Consider the following 25,355-nt stretch of genomic DNA (forward strand, 5'->3'; position numbering starts at 1 on the left):
TGATATTTAACGTAGCGGATGCCAAGTATTATCAAACTAATTTTATTACAATAATATTTTTTATATAATTTTTTATATTTTTATATACTTAATACATTCTGATATGTCATCAAATGTTCCGGTGTAACGTTAAAACAGACAAATCTACCTCAATTGTAAACACTAATATAATAATAATAATTTTTTTGGGCGGTTCTGTTTATTAGTGTCAAAATAAGAAGAAAAAAAACGAAGGAAAAAAAAGAGGTAGAAGAAAAGTGGAGATTCACTCTATTCTGTAACTATATTCGATTACTCCACGCTTCAAATGAGGACAACCTCCGCACTCAATACACTAAAAGAGTCTGAGATAAGAACAGCAACACAACCAAAAACAAGTTCGCAATTGTTTTCCTCGACAAACTTTTCAGCCCATCAAACAGGAGATTCTTTTTTATATCTTTATTGCAGACATCTGCTTTGCAACACGTGGACTAAAAATGAAAGAAAAAGAAGAATTATAGAAAGTGCGAAATCTTAGACAGTATTTTTTTGTGTGGTAACGTCTTTATTATATTTTGTACCACTGCATGTTTTACTATTATTACCACAACTCCTACGCAATTTATAAAATGAGGTACTTTTAAGGGATTAGAAGAGAACGTATTTAAGTATAAACATCGATTTAACCAATTAATAAACAAAAAAACAGACAGAAAACCCTTCATGTGGTGCCAATTTAACCCTATTATATCTCGTGTTGTTTGCCTCGGGTAACCCTGGGGCTGGGACGGGGGCTGGGTAATGTGCCCACGAATAATAAGTTTTGACCTTCTGCACATAAGCTGATACTTCTGATACTTTGCACGAAAATAGAAGAACTTAATAGAAATTCATCTGTCAAAACAAATGACGTCATCAGTACCAGCAATGACGTCATAAATTTGGTCCGTAATTTAGAAGATTCTGATCTTAAAAATATATAAACTAGCTGACATGCATTAATGAACAACTATGAAACATAACGTTGCAACAACGTTGCTTTCGTATGATTTCTTGAAGAAAATTTTTTTAGAAAATACACCCATTAAAAAAAAAAAAGGGGAAGGTTACAGAAATTCCAACGTTAAATGTCATGCACAAAGAAAGTTTTGCCTAATTGACGACTATGGAGTGGTTGCTCATCAGTTAAAGCTGAGTCGGTAGCAAACTGTATATTTTTAATCGTATTACGTTGTGAACTGACCCCTAAATAAATAAATAAAAATCATACTTTGCACACGTCTTCACCAGTCAACAAAAAAGATGAACAATATTCTTCACATTTTATTTGTGAGTTTGCGCATGATTTTTGAAACTTCGTTTCTGTTTTTACTCCATTTGATGTTTGCACTCGATTTGATGAAAACATGGTGAGACATATATCCTCTCCTTCGTGATGATTGCACGTTACAGTTCTGGTGTGCTTTTTACACGAAGAAGCATCTGTGGTGAAGCATGAATGACACTTCAATGAACGTGCTAGATAAAAATGTTGTCATCAACAGACCATCACAAAAAGAAAAAGGATGCAATAAGAGCACGGAATTACATTAATTTTCGCAATAATCTCTGCTAAGCCCTTCCAATAAGTACGCTTCTCTATCATAATAGCCGTATTCCGTCTGTCTGTTTGTGCGCCGGAAAAAAGTCGTTTATTTAGATTGGATTGGATTTATCCCCGGCCATCGACTAGACGTTTAAAATTTGTAACTAACTTCTCCACGAGAGATCCTTGGTAATTTTAGAAGATTAGTTATCTAAGATAAAGAACATGCGTTTTTTTGTTCTTTATCTTCACTTAATCTTAATGCATTAGTTAGCCGTGTTACTTCTTTTGTTTGAGCTTGCCTAAAAAATTTTAAACAACGTAATACTTTATGCAAAAATATCTTTTATACAACGGCAGTATCCCTGAAAGCGATCAATGATAAAATACTCCGCAGCCAACAGACCGCTATTTAATTCGGACTATTCATTGAGTAAACGAAATGAATGATAAATTCTCGCATTGATTTTATATCTTTCTATAGCAAACGGAACGAAACGAAAAAGATGCAAATAATGTAAACTACATTTAAAAAGCGCTTGTTTAAAACCAACTCCAATCTTGACAACTCCGTTAGGTTCTCGCCGAAAAATTCCACTTACCAATATGGAAACAAAACATGAACGCAATAATGATCGACGAAAGGTGTATTTTCAACATCACGTCTACAGTACAACTTTTAACGACAGACTTAACATCATCTGCGTATATTAAGTGAGAAAAATGATTCTACCCAGTGAGGGCTAGCTACTATGGGCATTGCTCGCATACTTGCTTATAGAGTTCATTTCGTTTCAAAGCACAAATGTTCAAAAACTTTTCTTTCTTCTTGTTCATTAATCACTGTATGTGACGAAGTTTGGATTTGATTTGTTAAAATGGAAAACAAGCAACAAGAGAGGCAGTATTTTCTGGCGCATTGGTAAAGACTTGAAGCAAGTCATGATTATAACGTCTGCACAGGATCCTGAAAACTAAAATTTCTTCATTTACTTTTCTGTATAAAAAAGAACTTCAATGATTTTCTTTGTAAATCCATTTTCAATAATTAATATCTAGTTAAATTAACTTCTGGTGTAAAATGGATTGCAAGAACTTCCTTTAGAAAATGATGAGTAATATAAGCCAATTCGTGCCCAGTTTTAAGCTTCTTGAGTGAAAAAAAAAACATTTGTTAAGAAACGTAATTTTCGCAAATCAGGTCTTTACAAACTCTTAGCGGGAATAAATTTTCGCGAGTGATGTAAATAAAAGAGAATATTTTTCTTACATGCATTTTTCTCATAATCTCTTCATATCTTTATCCCATATTTCTCAGGAAGATTCGACTTACCTAAACCTTGTTAATGCTCGAATTCCTAACCACAATCTTGAGCATGTTTGGTCAAGTCGATTTGGATAACAATACTTAACCCTCAGCATTTTAGAGGCATCTTTCTCTTTATCTTAATGTTAAAATATCTTAATGGTAATAACATTGAGAAATAGGGAGACCCTCACCCTGTTAACACAATGATAAGCTCAATTTATTTATAAGCATACAGTCGATTTGGACTGAGACTCAGTATGCTTAAGATTTTTCCATAATGTAGCAATATGCTTAATTCCGAATTCTAGTTCAAACCTTTATCAAGAATAAAGATTACATATTGGATTTGCGTAAGGCTACACTGGAGTGTTCTCAAAATGATTCGAATGCATTCTACTAATTCGAATGCATGTTAGAAAGAAGTTAGAATGTTCGATAAAACTGTTTCTCATTACAGCTTTTAAGTACAAAGTGGGTGTGTTATTGAATTGTGAGTTTGTTTTTGGCTAATTGGTTGTTAAGGTGTATTCTGAGCTTCAAGTATTGCTTAGCATTATGCCTAGTTTCAAAGAAATTTGAGCTTATATAAAAAATAGAAAGTATTAGGCGCAAGATTGTAGTTTATTTATTCATTATTAAACCTCCGCGAATCTGCCAATGAATCTGAGAAATTTTTTTAACGTGAGTTAATTTTTGCAAAAGGTTGAAAATTTTTCGAATCGAATTAAGAAGTCGTAAAAGGTCACGAATATTTTGCCAGACGAATAATTATGTCCGTAGAAAATTTAGTTTATTGGCGTTATTTCGTCAATAACGTTTTTAAACGTCTGAGTGTTTAGGTGCCACAGTAAAATGTCTACTTTATCAATTTCCATATTTTAATTTTTCTATCCATTTTAAAATCTTCACGTATTATAAAAAATAAAACAGTGCGGTTTTACTGTCTCGCAGTTGAAACAGGAGGAGGGAAAATTGTCGAGATAGCAAATAATTTATAATTTCGAATTTATAATGTTGCAACCTTGTTTTTTTTTTCAGACTAACTTTCTCTGTGCAAAAGTGTCAGCAACTACATTACCATAGGCAAGTGAGAAAAAACATCCAATTCCAATCGTTTATCATTCAACTGTTGTATTCTCAACGCAATCCAGGGGAATGGCTAGCTACTCTGTAATTTTTCTATTTCGCTAACTATAAATCTTTCTCAAAATATGTATGGGCTTCTTAATTTTCCCCTCCCTTTCCCCCTTCAGGGTTGAATTTCTGAAAGTCAACCACTGTTTTAAGTCCAACACAAGTCCAACGTAAATCAGCCATTTTACAAAGTTGGCAAACAGCATCAACTCGCAAAGTGCAACTTTTTCAGATGCGTAGGTTAGGTAGCCTTTAAAATGCGCTAGTCGCTTTTACGAAAAAATGCACGTCAGAACCCACAAAGGCCTTGAATTCGAGAGAAATTCATGCTGACGTCAGCAATAATTAGAACATTAAGAGAGATGGAATCTAACCAAATAACCTAAAGTACCATGTCCGCTGTAAACGTTTCCGCCGTAAGCATTTCCACTGTAAGTATTTCCGCTGTAAGTATTTCCGCTGTAAGCATTTCCACTGTAAGTAATTCCGCTGTAAGTATTTCCACTGTAAACATTTCCACTGTGAGCATTTCCACTGTATGCAATTTCCACTGTAAGCATTTCCAATGTAAGCAATTTCCGCTGTAAGCATTTCCATTGCAAGCATTTCCGCTGTAAGCATTTCCACTGTATGCATTTCCGCTGTAAGCATTTCCACTTTAAGCATTTCCACTTTAAGCATTTCCACTGTATGCATTTCTGCTGTAAGCATTTCCACTGTAAGCATTTCCACTGTAAGCATTTTCACTGTATGCATTTCCGCTGCAAGCATTTTCACTGTAAACATTTCCTCTGTAATCATTTCTGCTGTAAGCATTTCCACTGTAAGCATTTCCAATGTATGCATTTCTAATGTATGCATTTCCGCTGTAAGCATGTCCACTGTAAACATTTCCACTGTATGCATTTCCTCTGTAAGCATTTCTGCTGTAAGCATTTCCACTGTAAGCATTTCCACTGTATGTATTTCCACTGTATGCAATTTCCGCTGTAAGCATTTCCACTGTAAGCAATTTCTGCTGTAAGCAATTTCTGCTGTAAGCATTTCCACTGTAAGCATTTCCACTGTAAGCATTTCCGCTGTAAGCATTTCCACTGTAAGCATTTCCACTGTAAGCATTTCCACTGTAAGCATTTCCGCTGTAAGCATTTCCACTGTAAGCATTTCCGCTGTAAGCATTTCCACTGTAAGCATTTCCACTTTAAGCATTTCCACTTTAAGCATTTCCACTGTATGCATTTCCTCTGTAAGCATTTCTGCGGTAAGCATTTCCACTGTAAGCATTTCCTCTGTATGCATTTCCGCTGTAAGCATTTCCACTGTAAGCAATTTCTGCTGTAAGCATTTCCATTGTAAGCATTTCCACTGTAAGCATTTCCGCTGTAAGCATTTCCACTGTAAGCATTTCCGCTGTAAGCATTTCCGCTGTAAGCATTTCCGCTGTAAGCATTTCCACTGTAAGCATTTCCGCTGTAAGCATTTCCACTTTAAGCATTTCCACTTTAAGCATTTCCACTTTAAGCATTTCCACTGTATGCATTTCCTCTGTAAGCATTTCTGCTGTAAGCATTTCCACTGTAAGCATTTTCACTGTATGCATTTCCGCTGTAAGCGTTACCACTGTAAGCATTTCCTCTGTAAGCATTTCTGCTGTAAGCATTTCCACTGTAAGCATTTCCACTGTAAGCATTTCCGCTGTAAGCATTTCCACTTTAAGCATTTCCACTTTAAGCATTTCCACTTTAAGCATTTCCACTGTATGCATTTCCTCTGTAAGCATTTCTGCTGTAAGCATTTCCACTGTAAGCATTTCCACTGTAAGCATTTTCACTGTATGCATTTCCGCTGTTTTGGATAAAATTTTGGATAAAACATTTGGCGTCAGCATTCCATATTGTGAATGGAATTGCGCTAATTTTAAGATTGTTTTCATGAATATTAGGCATTTCTTGCCTCTTTTTTATTTTTATTTTTTGAGGGGGGGGGGGGGGGGGGAGAATCTTTTATTTTCACGAATTATAGGTGGAATATTTTGCGGGTACATTATTTCGAGAATTTGGCTAAAATAAATGCAGACACGAAACACGTAAAACTAGTGTCATTCACCGTAATTATACTGAGAGGATCTATATGGGGTTACAAAGTGCGACAAAATAGGTTACAAAGTTACAACGTGATAAGTTACAACTTGTGCCCCTGCGTGTGACAGGCAGAAATTTTGTTTACGGAAATTAATGTTGAAATGATATCGAAAAATCAGCGCTATAATCAAACCAATTTAGAGGACCCTACTCCCATTTTCGTCCGCAAAGCTCTTTGAGATTAAAACAAATAGCTCTGGGGTCGAGAATTACCTGCGCACTATGTGCACAGGGTCCGATTTTAAGCGGTCTCAAAAAGGCGGTGCGAATAGGGTTAATAACGATGACAAAACATTAGACGGAGTTATTTTCAGCGTAAGAACGTCATCGATTGTTTATACTGATAAAGATTTAATTCTGTCCACATAATTATTTCAATTTGTGCATCGAATTATCGCATGAAAATGTGCGAAAAATAGAGAGAAAAATTGAATCCACCGACAAGTCATTTTCTTGCGACTTTGAACTAACAAAAAAAAATAAGTAAAAGTGAAAAAAATAGTTCTCGTAATTTACTATTATATTTACACAGTTCAATTAATATTTATATTATATTTATATTTATATTTATCCAAATTGTCATTAACAGAATTTTAACGGAAGAAATTTTTGGGTATAGTAAAACAAATTTTTAAAAAATATGGTTCCGTTCAATAGGTATTCCTTTTTTAAAAAAAAATATGGAAATTATTTTTGCGATTTACTCTTGAAAAATGCAATTTTGTTGAATTTTAATTTTGCGACTATACTTCAAATACGGAAAAAATAAATTCCGCAAAATAAATTCTTTAATCTCCAATCAGACAGTCAGATAAACCTCGGCACGAATTGGCTTATATTACTCATCTTTTCTAAAGGAAGTTCTTCCGATCCATTTTACACCAGAAGTTAATTTAACTAGATATTAATTATTGAAAATGGATTTACAAAGAAAATCATTGAAGTTCTTTTTTATACAGAAAAGAAAATGAAGAAATTGAAGTTTTCAGGATTCTGTGCAGACGTTTTATCATGACTTGCTTCAAGTATGCAATAAAATGTTTTACCTACCATAAACTTCAGCTTTGGACGTCTGGAGTGTCATAGCTGGTAAGCCTCGTCGAAAAAAAACAATAGTTGGTTTGATATCCAAGTCAAAAACTAGATTAATAAAATTAGGTGTAATTGAACAAAACAAGTGACGAAAGTAAAATTCTGTGTTAGGGTTACAAATCTACTTTGAGCAGACCACCCTAACAGCTGATGAAGTGAACAAATGAACGACTCGTTCCTCTGCAAAAACTTTTAAACATTCTTTTAACAGAAGATGGAAGTACTAAAGGTTTACTGCTTAATTTTGACTTTAAGTCAAATGGAAATAGGTATACTTTTTTTTTGCTATTTTCTTTTGCACCTCACGCTTTCCAGCTTATTAGAAATCATGCTACAACTAAAAGTAAGTCATCCACGATGAATTAACCGGATTTTTTTTTGGACTAGTGTAGCAGGAGAGAGTTGGGGGGTTCCACCGAAAAATGTTCTCAACCTATTAATAAATTGAGAATGCTTTGTAAGTGGATAAAATAGCGTGTCTCAGTTTACACGCTGGTGTCTAGACAAAAATTGCGCAATTTAAAGCGTCCTTTCCTCTTCTTTAGTGTCAAGTTTGAGGTGTTATGTATGCGATGCAGCTGACAAAGAAAGTTGTCATGCCAACGGAAGAATACAAGCATGTCCATCAAATGGAGGTGCTTGCTTAACCATGACCTATTGGAAAAAAATGATTGCGGGTGGAGAGCAAGTTATACAAACTGCGTACAAGAAGCAATGCATAATAGTTCCCAGTTGTCAGTTCTTTTGTAAAACCCGCTCCATCTTGAAGTACAAGGATTGTAAGGTATTTGCAATTGTATCTTCTTTGAATCATGAATTCTTTTAATACGAAAATGGATATGTGATGGTCCTGTTGAATTTTTTCATTAGGTCTTTAAAGCCATATAGTTAGAATTTTAGCGAAAAGCTTTACAATAAGAACTAAGAGCAGATTTGTCATCAAAGAATCAATTCAAGAACAACGTTTAAGTATTTCTTGCTCTCACTTTTTCTTTAGGTTGATTGCTGCGCAAAAGATTTGTGTAACCTGGCCACATTTTCCAAAAGAAAGAGTACTGGTCATTGTTTAGTGGGAAATATACTAACTATCTTGATTCCAATTGTAGCATACGTAGCATAACATAGCAACAACATGACAACAGCAAATATATGCTATTGAAGGTAGTGCAGATGGATCCAACATACCTACGAAACCAACAAGACAAGCTTGGCTTGTATAAGACAATTTTTTGGATAACAACAAAAAAAGTAGATGTTTTACATAATTTTATATACTAACAAAAGATAAATATTCCAATATATTTATAATTCACTAATTAAGTCATTAACTCAAAGTAAAAATTAAAACATTATGTATATCGTTTATTTTAACACAATTTCGTTATATTATCTGTTATTTGTCGGCCTATTTTGTTACCACGCCGGCATTTTTATAGGATCGTGATCAACATAAGCGTACTAACACAACCGTATAATCTGACACCATAAAATCTTAAAACAAGGAGTTCTTGTGCTGTATTCAGTAACTTCTTTACTCTTTTTAATACACGTACTAACATCGTATAAAAGCATACAACTGTGAGTGCACACAGAAAACAAAAACATCTAGATCAACTGAAATTGTATATCTTTTATGTAGACTCACGAACGTGTGAAATAAATTGTATATTGGAAAATTTAATAACGTTGCATTATTAAATTCTTCAACATCTACGAAACAAAATAGGTACAAAAAATCATTTTAATTCTGGGTAATTATTTCCAGAATATTTTCCAAGATAATTTTCGAGAAGATTAATTTCCGCGTATGCACAATTTTAAGGTTTTCATGAACAAATTAATTTCATGAATCTAGTACTTTTTCGCAAGTTTAAATTCGGCCTATTAGGAGGTTAAAAATAGAAATCTGTCTATCCTCCTAATTATAACAAAGACATTTTCTACCAACTAAAGAAATTTACAGAGAAAACCTAGAGAAGAAAAAATTCTTTTTTTTTCTCAAAATGTTCGCGAAGTTAATTTTAGCAATTAAGTCATTTCTAGTAAACTCACAAAGATTTATTTTCACGAATTTTCAGACAAATTTTCGCGAATATGGATAAAACTCGCGTAAGTTAATCTTCGCAAATATGGCTCAACTAAAGATATTTTAATTTTAAAATTTATATCTTATTTATTATTTTATTCATTTAGTAAAGTCATCATTAAGTTACCCATCTCTAGCCCTTTTTTTATATTCTCACATACGAGATCAGCGACGCTTCCTCGGTCTCTGCTTCGTTTGAAGCATATCTGCAATGTTTTTTAGATCTTCGTCACTCTCACCTAAATTGTAGAAAACCACAAATCATTTATTAATTCTGCCGATGAAAAACAGCTTTACTAACAATCAAACTACACACAACATTATTTAAACGGTACCATCCTCTTAACATAAAATTTTTTAAATGAGCATAGAACATAAGAATTTTTACCATCAAAATTGAAAACGTTTCCCTGTTTTCTTTTCATTGCTAGTGAACAGCGTGATGATTTCATTCCAAACTAAATAAATAAACAATAAATCTGAATGCATTTCTCATAAAGCGTACCTTAACCGGACGCCTTATATGTAGCATCAAACGCCTTATATGTAGAACCGAACGCCTTATATGTAGAATCATACGCCTTATATGTAAAAACCAAACGTACCTAATGCGGGCAGAAGAAATAGGATAAAAAAACATAAGTCCAATACTTATCAAAATCTTTTTAAAATACCAAAAAAGTTTTTAAAAAAATAGAGTGTAAAGTCTCAATTGCAAAAGAAAACGATGTAAAATCTGTAATATATTGAACATTTGTTTTTACCCGGACGAATAAAGGACACTTTTAGATCGCAAACATTTAAAAGCGGGCGGACACTTCCTAAAACGAACACTTCTTCAGAAAACAAAAATTACCTACATAGGGCAGGCATTGGAATTCTTACTTGTTAAACATTCTTCCTAAACATTTTTACGACAGCTATTTTGCCGTTTAGAAATAGTCACTCTGTTTTTTATCCAGTAGCTCTCTCTGGATCCCTTAATTATTTCAAGAAATCGTATTCCCCAGGGCTTTTACAGAATAAAACTGGTTTATATAGAGTTTGGGAAAATCCTTTAGATCAAAAATCTCTAAAACGGACACTACCAATCTAAAGCAAATAAACATTTTTGTATCAAAGTGTCTGCTTGGGAAAGTTCAACTGCTTAGTTCGCATTGCTTTATATCGTTAATTTATTTGAACGAGAAATTCTATACACTAATGTCACAAATTGTATTTTTTTATCCCGACTTATTTTATCCCCAAGTACCTTATTTTTTTGAGGTGGTAATTTTGCACTTTTAGCAAGAACAGCTTGTGTCCATTGATCATTCAATGAGTTGTGATCTCTTCTCAAACTTGGTTTGTCCAGCTACGTAAAAGAATAAAATAAGTCTAGGTCAATCAGATGTTTGTAACAAATCGTGCTTATTTTTTTAATTAAAAAAAGGGTTAAAATATAAAAGATGGTACCGATAAAGCACTAATTAAAACTGTTTTTTGTAGTAATATACGGATACTGACTTTTGTTTGAACTGCAGGTGAAGGAGAGAAGGGATTGATGAACTTTTTAATTTTTCCATATCTTCTGATAGATCTTTGCACAGGTGTAGATGATTTTGATGACGTTACAGAAAGACTGGGTGTGGCTGGTCGAGCTTTTTGTGACTTTTTGTATTGCTTTTTTGTAATTAATGAAACAATTTCACAAAGATCTTGTCCAGATTCTGAATCAGATGATAACTCAAAAACATCTTTGCTTTGACTTCTGTTGCAATCTTAAAGAATTAGGAACAATCAAATGATCAAAGATAACAAGATATGGACAAGCACTTGTGGGGCCACTCTTTTTGTGAAATTAAACCAAAATTAAATCAAAATAAAATAGAAAAGTAGAGACAGCATATTGCAAAATAATAAAATACAAGCATCACCTTTTTGTAGAGAGGTTTCCTCTTTTTTCACTTCAGGTTGACTTAACATAGGTGCTACCACAGCTGTTGGTGAAGGGTTACTGAGAACATCAAATTTTCTTGCATGTAATGGTAATGGAGAAAAATGCGAGAGGGGTCTGTTGACGCTTGGTAAAATAACTGGATTGTGTTGAGACTTTCCTAAAATATTTTTCTTTTAACTAGTATATCTAGGATTCATTATTACACAGTAAAGTATGTAATTAGCTAATTATTTGACTGATTTTCGCTTGCATTTGATTTGAAAAGAGATAATACTTTGCGTCAGTTTATTATTGTTAGTGAAAAACCAAAAAATGTTTTTTTTCGCGTGGACATCTTTTCGCGAAGTATTATCCGTATAAAGCAAAAAACAGTTTGCAATAGTTACATAAAATATATAACTTTCGGGTTATGGACCTGACATGTAATTTTGCGCGTTTTAATTTTCGTGCAGCAAGAATTGAACTTAATTCTGTTAATTCTAATAATACAATAATACCAAGGTGAGGATGTTGTGCAATAATCTGCAATATTTTCAGCGCGTTATCTACTACACAAAAATAACTGTAAAATTTGCTTCAAAAACAATGATTTTCACAGAAAATAACATGTTAAAAAGAACTTAAAGATAACACTTACCGAAAGTAGGATTGTTTTGATAAAAGTTTTTATTATGCGTTGAAATGCATCTTGCTTGATTATACGAATAACACTGCGTAGTGGTTGGTTGCATCTGAAAGTTGTTGGAAGACATATTCATACCATTGTTGTTCATATAACCAGCATTTAAATTGTCAAATTTTGCATTGACATCCAAAACAGTGGAGACACAACTCTCTTGTTTCATATACACGTTGGATAACTGCTGACTCAGCTCATTGTTTTGATTAACTAACGTTTCCAATGTTGTCCTTATAAGTGCATAACTGTCGTCTTTGTTGTCGAGTTTACTGAATGACAAATCGACATGTTGGAGAATTTCATTAAGTTTAGATTTTTGTTCTTGAAAGTATAAACTCTCCTTTTCTGTGAGTTTTGTAACAGTAGCTCTGAGCTGGTTTATTTCTTCGTGTAAACGGTTAACTTCACTGTCCCTCCTTGCTAATTCGATTTCTTTCTAAAATAACAAAAAAACAGTCATAAGGAATCGAGATTTAAATGTACATACAAGGTATATTTTAAATACTTATGTAAAGATCGATTTACAATAGTTGTTCAACAATTTTATGTTAATGGAAAACCTCCATAACTGTACTTATAAAAATTTATTGCTAGTTCTGTATTGGTGAGTTAAAAATAACACAGTTCCAATCTAGGTGTAGATAAATAAACTTATAAATTCTCGTGCGCATGCTGTATTCTGGCTTAAGAGTTTAACAAAATTTACAAGTATTCAACGCTTTTAAAAAGCTGGTTAAAGGACACATCATATCCTTTCTAAATGATGCTACTACAAAAACCTTTAAACTAAGTAGGAGTACTCCTCGATAATGGTGTTGACAACGAATAGGCAGCCAGTAATTGCTGTTCTACATGAAGATATACAACAAGGCTTAAGCAGCAATGTAATCAGAAGAAGGTATTACTTGATTCAATTTTTCTTTGATCTCATCCACAGATATAATACTTCTGCTGTGTTCCTTTAGGTCTTCATGCAGATTGTCTTCAACTAAAATATTCAGTAGCATTTAGTAAAGTGAAATGTCCAAGTAAATTTATTTATTCTTCAAAGAAGATATTTAGTAAAAACAAACACTTGATGCACCTAGCAATATACGGTCCAACCATAGTTAAAAAAAACAGCCAAAGATTACAAAAATAAGTAAAAAACTAATGATAAGGTATAACATGTATTGCATGCTACAATTATTTTGGAAATTTAAAATAGAAAAACAAATACAGTTTTTAACTAATGAGTTCTTTAAACAAAGATATATATTTGGAGCTTGTGATGTACCTCACTATAAAGATTACTGTAAATTTTCATATCATGCGCCATATTTCGTTGTTGTTAACATTTCTCATTATTAATTTTGAAAGGGTTACTACCACGTTAAGAAATGATATAGGAAACAGGATATCAAGTATATGAAAATCTCCAAACTAAAAATAGTTTACTGTCAATGGTTGAAACATTGTGGTGAGTAAATGTCCGATTAGGAATATTCATTTGAAGATATGTTTTCAGATTTTGTTTTATCGCGGACTTGTTACCAATAGTTTGTTACTAGATATAGTAGCTACTAGATGCCGTATCTTTTTCTCAGTATTTTCTTAATCTAATTTTACATATTATTTTTTAGCTAATGATTATTACTAACTATTCATTCGATCTTTTATTTTTAAAAAACATTGTAGTTTTCCAACTTTCTTTTCTTTCTTAATTCCTGTGACATCAAATGATTGTGACAATGGAAAATCATACCAATTACATTTCAGTGGCATACAAACGATAAGAAACTAAACTAACTACATTTTAATCTTACGTTTTTTGATAACCTTTTCCGAGCTACACAGACTACTTTCAACAACCTCTGTATTAGTCTGCAACTTTGAGAATATTTCAGACTTCATAACCTCAAAATTACTTTTCATCTATAACAACAATGTAAATCTAAACACATGCTCACGCAACACACAACACACAACACGCAATACAAAATACAGAATACACAACACATAATACAAAATGCAGAATACACAACACACAGCACATAATACACAACACGCGATGCATAACACACAACACATAATACACAACACACAATGAATAACACACAACACACGATGTACAATACACAGCACACAGCACACAATACATAACACACAATACACAACACACAATACATAACACACAACACATAATACACAACACACAATGAATAACACACAACACGCAATGTACAATACACAACACACAATATACAATACACAACACACAACAAGCAACACACACACAATACACAACCCACAATACGCAACACACACACACAATACGCAATACACAACACGCAATTTACACACACACAATACGCAACACACAGTACGCAACACACACACAATACACAACACACAATACACAACACATAATACAGCTTTTTCTTAACTTTTTTGATAGTCTCGTCTACTTAATGACAAAAGATGTGGATGAATGCTATTATATATTTATAGATTCTCAATTTGGACCTTTATAACTAGATTCTAACTGAAATCTTAATTATTAAACAAAATAGACATGTTTTCTTATTTACCTCCACTGAGTATTCTTTCAATAACTTAATATAACTTTCCAGAAGGCTTCTAAATACAAAATATGCTTGTCATCTATCAAATTTGCAGCAGAAAGAATTGGACCAATTCGAAGAACAATACTGCAACATGCTAAATGAACATATTCTTCTACACTGCAAGACAAGATCAACTTAAGTTTAAATGTCTCATCAACTAATGTGAATCCTACATTTATCAAGTAATTTCATATTTTTGGAGTACTGAAATAACGATAATATTATAAAACCTTTGACTAAATTCCACAGCTTTCTTTTGTTGCATGTCTATGAACTGCCCATATGATTTGCTGCGATTAAAAATTAGCTTCGAATTTGTATTTACTTGTGTTGGTCGGCCACCAAATAACAATGGTTTGCTGGCATACATTCTCATATTTTCTTCTTGCTGAAATTTAATGCAGGAGATGTGAGTGATAACAAGAACAGAAAAATAATAAGAAACACGACTGCGAAAAAATTCAGATAAAAATATAATGGACAATATAAGGCAATATATATAAGGTCTACATTTAGTTTATTTACATGATTTTTGCATGCTATATCTTTTCAATCATTATATTTCTGAACAGAAAATAGAATAAAAGGTTGACACAAACTTTCTAAACAGACTTAGGTTTGGTAGTACGATACTTTACCATTAGATGATGAGAGAAGGATCTTTCGAAATGTCGCAGAACGTAAATCCTCAGGTCCACGACATGATAAACAATCATATCGAAATAGAAAATACTGGACTGACAAGTTAAAATATTTTCAGAATAAATAATGTTGTATATGTCATGCTTACTTTCAAAGAATTTATTAAAAATTTTGCTGACTGTCATTATTTGATTTAATTGTGTTTTGTCATAACCAAATACTGGTTGACCTTACAAGTTTGCTAGTAAGGCATTATTGGCTAAACTAATTACCACTAGATACAAAATAAAATATACACTTGTATAACAAACAGTTTTTCACATATGTTACAATACTCTATTTTTTTATTAGAGAAGGCATTTATTCCAGGGAGTCTGAATTTTAACTTCAGGTGAATGCCAAAGTGATATGAAAATACCACTTTTGTTCATGAAAAACCTTTTTCATTGCATTAAAGCACTACAGTAATAGCAAATAATATTTCTGATGCACCAATATACCTGCTGTGAGCTTGACTGTGACCAGTAGTCACTTGTAACATCTTGTACTTGCATTCTTGGTAGTAATGATTGTGAGTACATTTCTTGAGAATTTTGTGAATCCAACATTGTTTGGCTAAGTTGACTGTTGTCCCTGAAATTAAATATAATTTAAATGATGATAACACTACGGAAGCTCATTGGTGCCATATTTTGCTCGTGTTTTAAAAAGTAGAGCAAACTATTTTTTGGTTTGCTCCTGTTTTTAGAACCAGAAGCAAACAAAAAAAAGAGTTTTGTTGCATTTTTATAACACAAAAAAACAATGTGTAATCGTGTTTCAAAAAGTGGAGAAACAATGCACAATGTTTTTGCTTGTGTCTTCAAAAGTGGAAAAAAAATACACAGGAAGTCTTTTTTCTCTACTTTTTAAAAGTGGAGAAAAAATTGTTCAATTTTTTTAAAAAAATGAAAATAGATTTTGCTCCACTTTTTAAAACACAAGTAAAACTAAAAATCAATTTCGCTCCATTTTTTAAAACACCAGCAAAATATGGCACCAACGAGCTTGTGTTATAACACACTTTGTTCTCAGGATCTGCGAAATAATCCCTCATGTTACATCTAGATTTTCCAGTTTGTTTTAATACCTATACTAGGATATTTAATATTATTGATTATGTTTGAGCTACATTCATCCATGCAAATATTATTTATAAATCTGCTTGTAAGGACAAACGGGGAAAACTGTTTTTGATAAGTTTTTCCCAACCTTGTTATATTAAAAATGAATTAATTACAGAAAACTTGCAAATTCATAAAAATGTGCTTTTGATACCATACCATATTTACCTAAATAGATATTTTTCACAAAAGAATATGTTAAGGCCTTAATACACTACATGCACCATGATGAGGAAATAGCATGCACATCCTCCAATATTAAACTTTAGAGGAGTGTCAATTTGTCATTTAAAAAGAAAGTTCACTCATCCATGCCACAAACGATAAAAATAATTCATTGCAATAATTTTGACATATGTCAAATATATACAGCCGTGATATTGAGCTTATTCCTATTGAACATTTTCTTTTTCCTTATTTTCGGAATAATAAAAGTTACGTAAGAAATCAAAGTTACTAAGAATGTTAAGAAAAAAGCAGTGAAAGTTAAAGTCATTCAGAGAAAGCATGAATGACTTGCAAGAAAAAAGTAAAATTTGCAGCATTTGCTTGCAAGTTCAGAAGTTTATGTACATATGAATTACGCATTAACTTGCGTTAATATTGCCAGTTAGTTTCTTCATTACCTTTCAATCATTTTATTTTGTATAAGTGTCAGCTACTGGATATTATGTTGCGTGAAATTAATAGGGTAGATTTTCTTCATGAGGGCAGTGATAACCCTCATACGCTGTAAAAACTTTAAGCGTTTTCGGGCGAGTTTGGCGTTTAAAAAAAAATCATGTATTTCCCTGAAAAACCCTGCATATAGACCCAAACAATGCCTGAAAAAGAAAAACAGATACTAATGATTCAAAAAACTATAAAAATTAAAATAAACTTACTATGTGGTAGCAAAGTTCTTAAAATAACTGCTTTTGATAGTTTATAATAAGATTTACTTGATAAATAACTTATAAAGAAACTTTATTAACTCCTTTATCTTCGAGCGCCTTCTTCCAACTATCATCCGCATGGTATTGCACTTCAGGAATGTTCCAAATGAGTTCAAGAAAGTGCGGGCGGTTTTGGACGACAACCGCCAATTTAATTCGAAAAGTCACACTTAAATATCCGGGCGTTTGCGGCTTACCTACACTCTCTTTTTTTTCACCTTGGGTGAACTGTTTCCCTATAAATTTATGTAAAGTTAGGGCAATCATCATCTTTTGCCAAAAATTTTGAAACCAAAAAAGCCCGATCAGCATATTTTTGTTCTTTTGGTTCATGACCTCAAATCCATTTCAAACAGAGGTGATTTTAGATTTTTGAAGAAATAACTATTTTTAAAAAAGCCCAAAAAAGAAGTGTTTTTGTTGAGAAGGTTGAAAAGCTGAAAGTATTTATTTATTGAATAAAAAGGACATATACCATAAGGGGCACGGTTTTCTTTTTTTTACAAACTTTCTATTTTGCCACGAGTGAAGAGTCACTAACTGGAACACACACAAAAAACTTAAAAATGCAGGTTTGTAAAGTAAATTTAACTTTGGAAAGGTTTTTAGCTAAACCATTAAGAACTTATAGACGATGTGAACTTGTCCTACTACAACTAAAACTTTCTTTAAGAGCAAACTTTCAAGCATATTTTACTTTCGTTTCTACACAGTGATAAACTAAATAATATGTTTCGGTATAAACAGACGCGCAGAACATCTAATGTCATGATTCAACTCCATCGTCAATTTTTTTGTATTTTCTGCAGTATAAGATGGATATCAAAATTATTTGATCAAATAATCTAATTTTAGGAGCATGAGAGACAATAAACTCTTTAAAGACACTAAAAACAAAACAGCTCTAAATTAATTAAATTATAACGTTATAGAACGATGCAGTTCTGTCTAGAAAAGTCTAGAAAACTTCCAATAATAGGACTCTATAATAGGCCACCATAAAAAATATGTTGTGTTCGCGTCCTGAAGACCTCGCAAAAATGAGTCGGCTGGGCAGTCGGGCGTATTTTTTCCCGGGATTTGCAAATCGGAGTAAGCAAATTCGTTCCAAGGGCCAAGACAGTATAGTGCCACTCGACATCGTTTGTAGACCATTTTTCGCCACCCTGTACACTGTCAGTAGCCACAGAAGTGCCCTAAAGGAATCAATTTTTACCGAAATTAATTTTTGCGAGTTTTTGTCAATTTTGCATAAATTAGATCTGGCAAAAAAATTTATTTTCGAAAAATATCTCACGAAATTTTTTCTCTGTCTTTTTCCGACTATCCGACTCTGGTTTTTTATAACCAAAAGGGAGTCTGTCAGAGGACGCGCGAACACAACATATTTTTGATGACGGCCTTATGCTAAACATTGTAAAAATCTGGACAAAATAATTTTCCTGCAATATGTATTTACATATTTTATTTGTTAAAAAGGAATGCCATTTGCAGTAGACTAGCTTCTAGCCATACAAACAGTGATACATAATGGTTCTAGCCCTCTCCAAATATAAAAAGAGATAGACGCTGGAAATGAGATTGTTTTCGAGCAGCAAAAAAGCGCTGCACCAACCACACAATTTTGGCCTCGTTTTGGTGTGTGGAGCATAGCTACGGACACTTAGAGGACACATTTTTGCTCCGCAACGTAATAGAGTGAAGGAACCTTGTAAACCTCAAAATTAGAAGTTTAAGATGACGACGGGTTTACTTTAGCTATGTGCACAAAGTTGTCACCGTGTGCATAAATGTACGTGAACATAGAATATTAATTCACGCAGTCCATAAACACGGAGTTAAACTTACATGTAATTCATCGTTCCCACTAAATCTCTCGAATCTGTAGAAAACATTGGTATTTCGTGTTCTTCTTTCAGCATAAAAATCACATATCTTTTGGTTACCCTGTTTGTTTATGTATGGACAACCACGCACACACAAAAAAATTAAAACAAGCTTAAACATTAATGGCACCATGTGACCACGGTACATCATTTTAAAGCCATGACCAACATTTTAAGTATGATAAGATAATCAAGACCTAAATAAGACAGGACAAATGTCTTCTTTAGATCTAACATAGAATGTTAAAATGAACAAAAATAGCTAAAAGGAAAACAAAAATAAATTGAAAAAAAATATTTTAGGTTAATTTGATTATTTTTGTTATAAATAAGCTAATGAAATAATTATTTCAAGTCTGTATATTTTAATTTTTAAGCAGCGGGAATATTCCAGCCATGACTTCTGACTTTGTTTATCGCCCCAGTTCCTTAGCCGTCCTTCGCAACAAGGGAACAACACACAAACATGCCATACTGAACCAAAAAGCACAAGCAGGTTCTCCTCACAACATCAACAACAACACGAACAACTACGCCGGGTCTGGAGTTTTGGTCATAAAAAGCTTAAAAGAAATGACAGTGAAATTTAAAGCTATATGTTTTTTGAATGATGTATGATAACAGGAACATTGTAGGAACGTGGGTTAGTATAAGCTGAATATCTCTTTTTTATCATCAGCAGAGAAAACCGAAGTTTACGTAAAAAATATACCCGGTATAGCTAGCTAGTGTATACTGACCTATTTTCGCCACAATTTAGCTGCAATATTTTTAAAGTGTAAAAGAAACAACACATATATTGACTCCAAAGGACAGCAGTAATGAAGTATGTAGTTCCCTATTGAAAGTATTATTGTTCATATCCTCTGACCAACCCATTTACAGTATGAAATCTTGTTGCCATTCCCTCTTTTTTTGCTTTAAATGGTAAAGATGCAGGCTAATTGAACAACATGTACTAGTATGTTTATTTAATGCTCAATTTGAGCTACCCCAGACCCAATTAGGGTCTGTATTCTACCAGAAAACTCCCTGCAACATCCAAAAGGCCTACACAGTGTACCATCTCTATTATTTATTACATGGCTTTGGTTAACCCAGTGCTATGGTAACATTCACTTGCCCATATTGAATCGCTATTAAGGAGAATGGAACCCTGGTCTCCCGCACAAAGTGCAAGAGTTATGACCACTGAGCTATGGCACCATTTGCCATGTAAAAATACTGTCTGATACCATCCATTCCATGTATTCATATAAAATGCATCTATGGGTGAATTGTGTTGTTTTAAAAATATTCTTTTCTGTTTGGTAGTAGTTTGTAATTTAGTTCAGGTTGTTTTACTCAATGTCAGCAAAAAGAATTTTAAGATTTACAATAGAGAACACATGTGGTTAAATACTCTCTTCTTTGTTAATTTTAGTTTCCAACTGGATTTCATGGTCATTTCAGAAGCAAATCTAGAAACAATTTTAATGTTCCATACAGAGAATATGCTAAGCCTACACCTCCCAGCAAATTTCTCAACAGAACCAAGGTATAATGCTATTTTTATCTCCTTGAAAAAACAAGAACAGCATGGCATATTAAAATCAAGAATTTTATATATGAAATTAAAGCAAGTAGAAGGTGTAAATATTAGTACAATTGAAAATAAACATGCACAAGTATATTTTTAGGGTGAATATAGCTAAGATAACTTATTTTTCATCATAATCAAGTTTTTCTCTTTGCTACATTGAGAAGTACTTTTCTAAATGTTACGATTGAGGAAAAATTATTTTTACATTTAAACGCTATTTCTATATTAAGGTGTGTATACTTTAAATCATAAGGCAAGAATGAATCCAAAGGAAGGAGGATCAAGGAATACTTTTCTTGCGACAGTGTCACTTTGCCCTCACTTTCTAGATTGATTAAGTCACTGAGGAAGTTCAATATATCGTTGATTCTCAATCTGATAGGCTTGTTAAAAGTAACCTAAGAAACAAAATTAGAAATTGTTTTCAGAAGGTTTTATAGAATAATGTCATATTTTCTTTAGATGAGGTCAGATCAACATTTGTTTTCAAGACATGATAATCGAAATTCTCATTCGAATGCAATGGGGGATCTAGAAATACATTTCAACATGGTAAGGAGTAGCTTGAGAGTTGTCATTTAAAAGTGTAAATCTCTCTTAATATGTGTTTCAATGTACCTTAAGGGAATAATTTTTCCAATATTTTGCTATTTTTACGAATAATAGTTCCCCAAAAATTATCTAAAATCTTGCTATGACATTTGTGAAAATTAATTCCTGCGAAATTCTTTTTTAGTTAAAAATGATTCAGTGAAATGTTTTATTGTGAGGTACTTTGTCAATTTTCCAAAAAGGAATTAAAATAAGCATTTTACGAGCATTCAACCATATGACTAGAAAACTTTTAGGGAATGAACTTTTGCTAATAACAAAAAAGTTTTTCCCAGGACAAAATAATAGTTTTTTAATGTAAGTAGCTTTTCAGTGAAATCACTTCACTATTGGGAAAATAAGGAAAAGTAAAAATACTGATACTTATTCTCCATATAATAAAATCAATTTTAAAGACAAATTGTGTTCATTTATTTAAATTTCGAACTTTTGCCGAAAGCTTCTGACCCAAAATATACTCCCCACAAGTAAAAGAAGGATTACAATACATCAATTGAAGAATCTGAGGTCTGGGCGCTAATAAATGCAAGAAAAAATGGTTTTTCTGTATGATTCTAAATATTCATTCAGGGAATGGGCAAGAAGAAACCTTTAACAAGTCAACATTCGAAAAACACATCAACCTTACTAGATTGGGGTACAGACACAAATAGATTTCCCAATCAAAGAACATTCTTAAGAAGACCCAGGGCTCAATCAGCAATCATTACAACAACCTACGAACGAGTTGAACCAGTACACACTAGGCGAAATCCACACCTCCAACGTAGGCGTTATATTACAGCACCCTCCTCTACTGTCCTGAGAACTGCTCCTTTGCTTGCTTGGAATACACCATCAGATGAAGCTTCAAGTTTTAAACCGTGTATCGGTGATTCAACAAAGCGAAATATAACTTGTTCAATTTATGATCCCGTGAAAACTAAAACTTTAATAACCGAACGTACGTCCCTATTTTAGCAGTGACTTTTGGACAGGTTTTTGGTTATCAACTTTAGCTAAATCGGTAATTTTAGAGCTTTGATTTTGGTTATAAAGCTGACCATGTCGGCCGAATTTAGACGACGGAAATCTTTGTACTACCTAGAAAAAAATCATTGTTGAAAGTTTGATCATTCTAACGGGATGCACTCTAACGGTTTAAACCTAGCGAACTTCCTAACAAAGATAACTTTGCCTCGTTTTGTTCATCTAATTTTAATTGTATTTTTTTTCGTCCCGATTTTTTTGCGAACCTACAGTTAGTAAAGCATAGTACTACATTTAACAGACCAGTCTTTCCTATAAATGTGTATTAATCCTTTCTTCGCTACAAACTCCCTCACTGAAATTTTCATTGTATGATTCTCTCTTGCTGGTAGCACATACCCAGTTGTCAAGGGTAGCACACAGGTGTATGATGCGGTGATTTTAAGTGATAGTTGGCTTTATCTAATTTGTAGAAATGTTGTATTAGTATGAAATTGTAGTCGTAAAGTATTGCATTTTTTTATTTATTTAAGGAGTGAATTTCTTATTTTTTTGTATTAGTATTTCTTACGAATATATTTTTTTTGTATCCGTTAAAATCTATTTTCAGCCTCAAAATATGCCTAATAATGTTAACGTTATGTTTCTACCTTTTTCAAAAGGACAGCAAGATATTTTCGTATATTTAACATTTACAAAAAGATCTTTTAACACTTGAAATAATAGTTCAGGTTGGAATCACGTTTGGAAATAAATACTGATTTTTAAGAATCTCCACCTTCAACATACTTCTAAGGTTATGCGTATAAAAAAGAGTATAGGTCCTACGATTTTTTATTAAAAACTTCTGAAAAGTTATTAATGCTATTGACTCGGTAGCAAGCGCCATCGGTGAATAAACATCCTTTCAGGGCTGGCTTATTAAGCCTAAAAATGTCTGTGGGGAAGTCGCGTATTGCTAAAATAAGTAAGCGAAAAGATACGAAGATATACGTTGTATATACAAAAATATTTATTAAATTTGGTAACCTGTAATCTACTGGGTAAATCTTGAAGCGCTAATGAACAAGGATTGATTTTCAAATTTGTTTTAAGAACTAACAGACCGGCCCCGGGACTCCGTCGGAATATCATAGGCGTAGAAGAACACTGGTGACGGAGTTGACACACACTCTGTTTTGATCCATTAATATACGCCCTTAGTGTATAGATTATTGATCAACTCATTTGCAATTGCAAAAACGAAGTCTTTTCAAGTCGTCGAAAAAATAATTTATCATTTTGTAACAAAAGTCGTTATAGCTCCGTGGACTGGTCATTTGATCAGGTTTAGGTATCGACCTGGAGCATGTACCTTATTACAGGAAATCAACGAATCACTTTATTAACAACGCAGAAAATTAGCGCAGTTTGTCGAAAATATGCATTTCTGGAGCATAAAATTAACGCGGTTTGACGAAAATATGCATTTCTAGAGCATAAAATTAACGCAGTTTATCGAAAATATGCATTTCTGGAGCATAAAATTAAAGCGGTTTGTCTAAAATATGCATTTCTGGAGCATAAGATTAACGCGGTTTTTTAAAAAATTACTTTTTCGTTGCATGAACTTTACGCAATGGGGAAGTTTTACAAAAAAAGTATTTCTTGTTCAGTTTCTACTATTTTCTCTTTAAATAAAAGAATATTTATTAACCACTTTAACACTCTGGCCTTCTTGAACGGCGCCAACTACCCCAGCTGCTTCCAGCCATTTGGAATTGTTTCACGCTGTTTATTTTTGAAGTTGTAAGAGGTCTTTGCCATTACTTTGGCGCAGATGGGTTTCAGTGTGTGGACAATTTATCACATCTTTCTTTAGGTCGATTTAGAGCTCCTTCGTTATCGTATTTGTAAATAAATCTCTGAAGACAGCTTTTTCCATGTTTTTTAAAGAGCCGTTTGTTGTCAGATTAAGAGGTTGGAGCAAATGGGTTAAATTCTTTGGCACCATGACCGTAACAAGGTTCTAATTGTCAGCGCATCAATTATTACCTGCGATTGTTAACCTCTAAAAGCATCCCTAATTAATAAAGACTTTTGGTCCATTGGCAAGCCTATTTCTTTTTCACATTTTCTACGTACCAGTTAATGACCTCCTTCAGTAATTTCAGTGATTCTGTTTCGTTAGGCTGACTTTCGTTGTGAGATAAGGACAATACCCCTGGAAATTCCATAGAAAGAGTGATCTTGCCGTTTTGCCGTTGTAAATTAATTGAAATGGTAGCATTACACCAGTGGTAACTTCTGATAAAGTAAAGGTAATCCTTCTTTTGTCACTTACGCCAGTTCTCAGAATGTGTTTTGCACCTCTAACAGTTTTTGTTATATTATCTGTCAGAACAAATTTTGAAGGGGTTTGTTCTACATTTACATTAAGTTCATCCGGAATTTCATTCCAGCAAACAGCATGATGAAGCGAGTTTACTCAGGATCGCTTTGCTGTGGCTGAGAAGGCGAAACTACCTAAAAAGCTTTCCAGTTACTGTTGGCCATGTACCAAGGGAAAAGAGTCGCCATATTAAGTATGCTATAAAAAAGGTATCTATGTCACAGAAGCTGTCTCTTAAAACTTCAGCGATCTAGAGCGAGGAGAGTGATGTAGAAATAAATATCAAATGAAACATCAAAAGAAATGTATTGTTCTTATTAAATACCTTTTTAAACACTCCTTGTTAAAAACTTTATTTTTCTCTATACTTTTTACACAAATAACGTTCATGAAATTAATAGTCAGAAAATTAATGTACCGCGGATAGGAAAATAGGGAAGTACAAAATTATCGCCGTTGGGGGAGGGAGGGGGGGGGGGGGGGGTAAATCGCGTTAATTTGATAATTCGTAAATTTCCTGTAATATATTATGTAATTTGTAAGATCAAAATTAATTCCTTGGAAAAATCTTTCTTTTGTCTGTCGATTAGTATATGTGTATAGCAATAGCATCAGTCTCTACTTTGGTGGCTATTGGAATGT

General features: G+C 33.0%; 4 protein-coding genes across 4 annotated transcripts; 2 read left to right on the forward strand and 2 right to left on the reverse strand.

Annotated features, from left to right (window-relative positions):
- Positions 1-326: 326 nt before the first annotated feature.
- On the reverse strand, positions 327-2,264 carry LOC130625521 (uncharacterized). The gene is made up of 3 exons (XM_057440624.1): positions 2,170-2,264; positions 1,253-1,500; positions 327-473 (listed from the first exon to the last, which is right to left on the reverse strand). Exons 1-3 carry the CDS (start codon positions 2,225-2,227, stop codon positions 327-329), a joined length of 453 nt encoding a protein of 150 aa, XP_057296607.1. The 5' UTR covers positions 2,228-2,264.
- Positions 2,265-7,079: 4,815 nt separating this feature from the next.
- On the forward strand, positions 7,080-8,806 carry LOC130626159 (uncharacterized). Its single transcript, XM_057441262.1, has 3 exons — positions 7,080-7,512; positions 7,789-8,027; positions 8,241-8,806. The coding sequence occupies exons 1-3, from the start codon at positions 7,458-7,460 to the stop codon at positions 8,361-8,363; spliced, it is 417 nt and encodes a 138-aa protein (XP_057297245.1). The 5' UTR covers positions 7,080-7,457; the 3' UTR covers positions 8,364-8,806.
- Positions 8,807-9,349: 543 nt separating this feature from the next.
- Positions 9,350-14,555, reverse strand: LOC130626158 (uncharacterized). Its single transcript, XM_057441261.1, has 8 exons — positions 13,753-14,555; positions 12,853-12,935; positions 11,906-12,383; positions 11,246-11,425; positions 10,836-11,089; positions 10,582-10,683; positions 9,718-9,787; positions 9,350-9,568 (listed from the first exon to the last, which is right to left on the reverse strand). Exons 1-8 carry the CDS (start codon positions 13,859-13,861, stop codon positions 9,495-9,497), a joined length of 1,350 nt encoding a protein of 449 aa, XP_057297244.1. The 5' UTR covers positions 13,862-14,555; the 3' UTR covers positions 9,350-9,494.
- A 5,055-nt stretch (positions 14,556-19,610) lies between these two features.
- On the forward strand, positions 19,611-22,941 carry LOC130626160 (uncharacterized). Its single transcript, XM_057441263.1, has 4 exons — positions 19,611-19,822; positions 20,603-20,716; positions 21,224-21,313; positions 21,944-22,941. The coding sequence occupies exons 1-4, from the start codon at positions 19,787-19,789 to the stop codon at positions 22,331-22,333; spliced, it is 630 nt and encodes a 209-aa protein (XP_057297246.1). The 5' UTR covers positions 19,611-19,786; the 3' UTR covers positions 22,334-22,941.
- Positions 22,942-25,355: the final 2,414 nt, after the last annotated feature.

Source organism: Hydractinia symbiolongicarpus, chromosome 14 (assembly GCF_029227915.1).
Source record: "Hydractinia symbiolongicarpus strain clone_291-10 chromosome 14, HSymV2.1, whole genome shotgun sequence".
Lineage (NCBI taxonomy): Eukaryota > Metazoa > Cnidaria > Hydrozoa > Anthoathecata > Hydractiniidae > Hydractinia > Hydractinia symbiolongicarpus.

Excerpts from the sequence above, each read along its gene's own strand:
- LOC130625521 (XM_057440624.1), bottom strand. The coding sequence starts at position 2,227 with ATGTTGAAAATACACCTTTCGTCGATCATTATTGCGTTCATGTTTTGT. Across the intron at positions 1,501-2,169 it reads CATGTTTTGTTTCCATATTG|CACGTTCATTGAAGTGTCAT; the intron begins GTAAGTGGAATT and ends ATTTTTATCTAG. Across the intron at positions 474-1,252 it reads CTGGTGAAGACGTGTGCAAA|TCCACGTGTTGCAAAGCAGA; the intron begins GTATGATTTTTA and ends TTTCATTTTTAG.
- LOC130626159 (XM_057441262.1), top strand. The coding sequence starts at position 7,458 with ATGGAAGTACTAAAGGTTTACTGCTTAATTTTGACTTTAAGTCAAATG. Across the intron at positions 7,513-7,788 it reads TTTAAGTCAAATGGAAATAG|TGTCAAGTTTGAGGTGTTAT; the intron begins GTATACTTTTTT and ends CCTCTTCTTTAG. Across the intron at positions 8,028-8,240 it reads TGAAGTACAAGGATTGTAAG|GTTGATTGCTGCGCAAAAGA; the intron begins GTATTTGCAATT and ends CTTTTTCTTTAG.
- LOC130626158 (XM_057441261.1), bottom strand. The coding sequence starts at position 13,861 with ATGAAAAGTAATTTTGAGGTTATGAAGTCTGAAATATTCTCAAAGTTG. Across the intron at positions 11,426-11,905 it reads TCAAAACAATCCTACTTTCG|GAAAGTCTCAACACAATCCA; the intron begins GTAAGTGTTATC and ends AAAATATTTTAG. Across the intron at positions 11,090-11,245 it reads GGAAACCTCTCTACAAAAAG|ATTGCAACAGAAGTCAAAGC; the intron begins GTGATGCTTGTA and ends TAATTCTTTAAG.
- LOC130626160 (XM_057441263.1), top strand. The coding sequence starts at position 19,787 with ATGATGTATGATAACAGGAACATTGTAGGAACGTGG. Across the intron at positions 20,717-21,223 it reads AATTTCTCAACAGAACCAAG|ATGAGGTCAGATCAACATTT; the intron begins GTATAATGCTAT and ends TATTTTCTTTAG. Across the intron at positions 21,314-21,943 it reads TAGAAATACATTTCAACATG|GGAATGGGCAAGAAGAAACC; the intron begins GTAAGGAGTAGC and ends ATATTCATTCAG.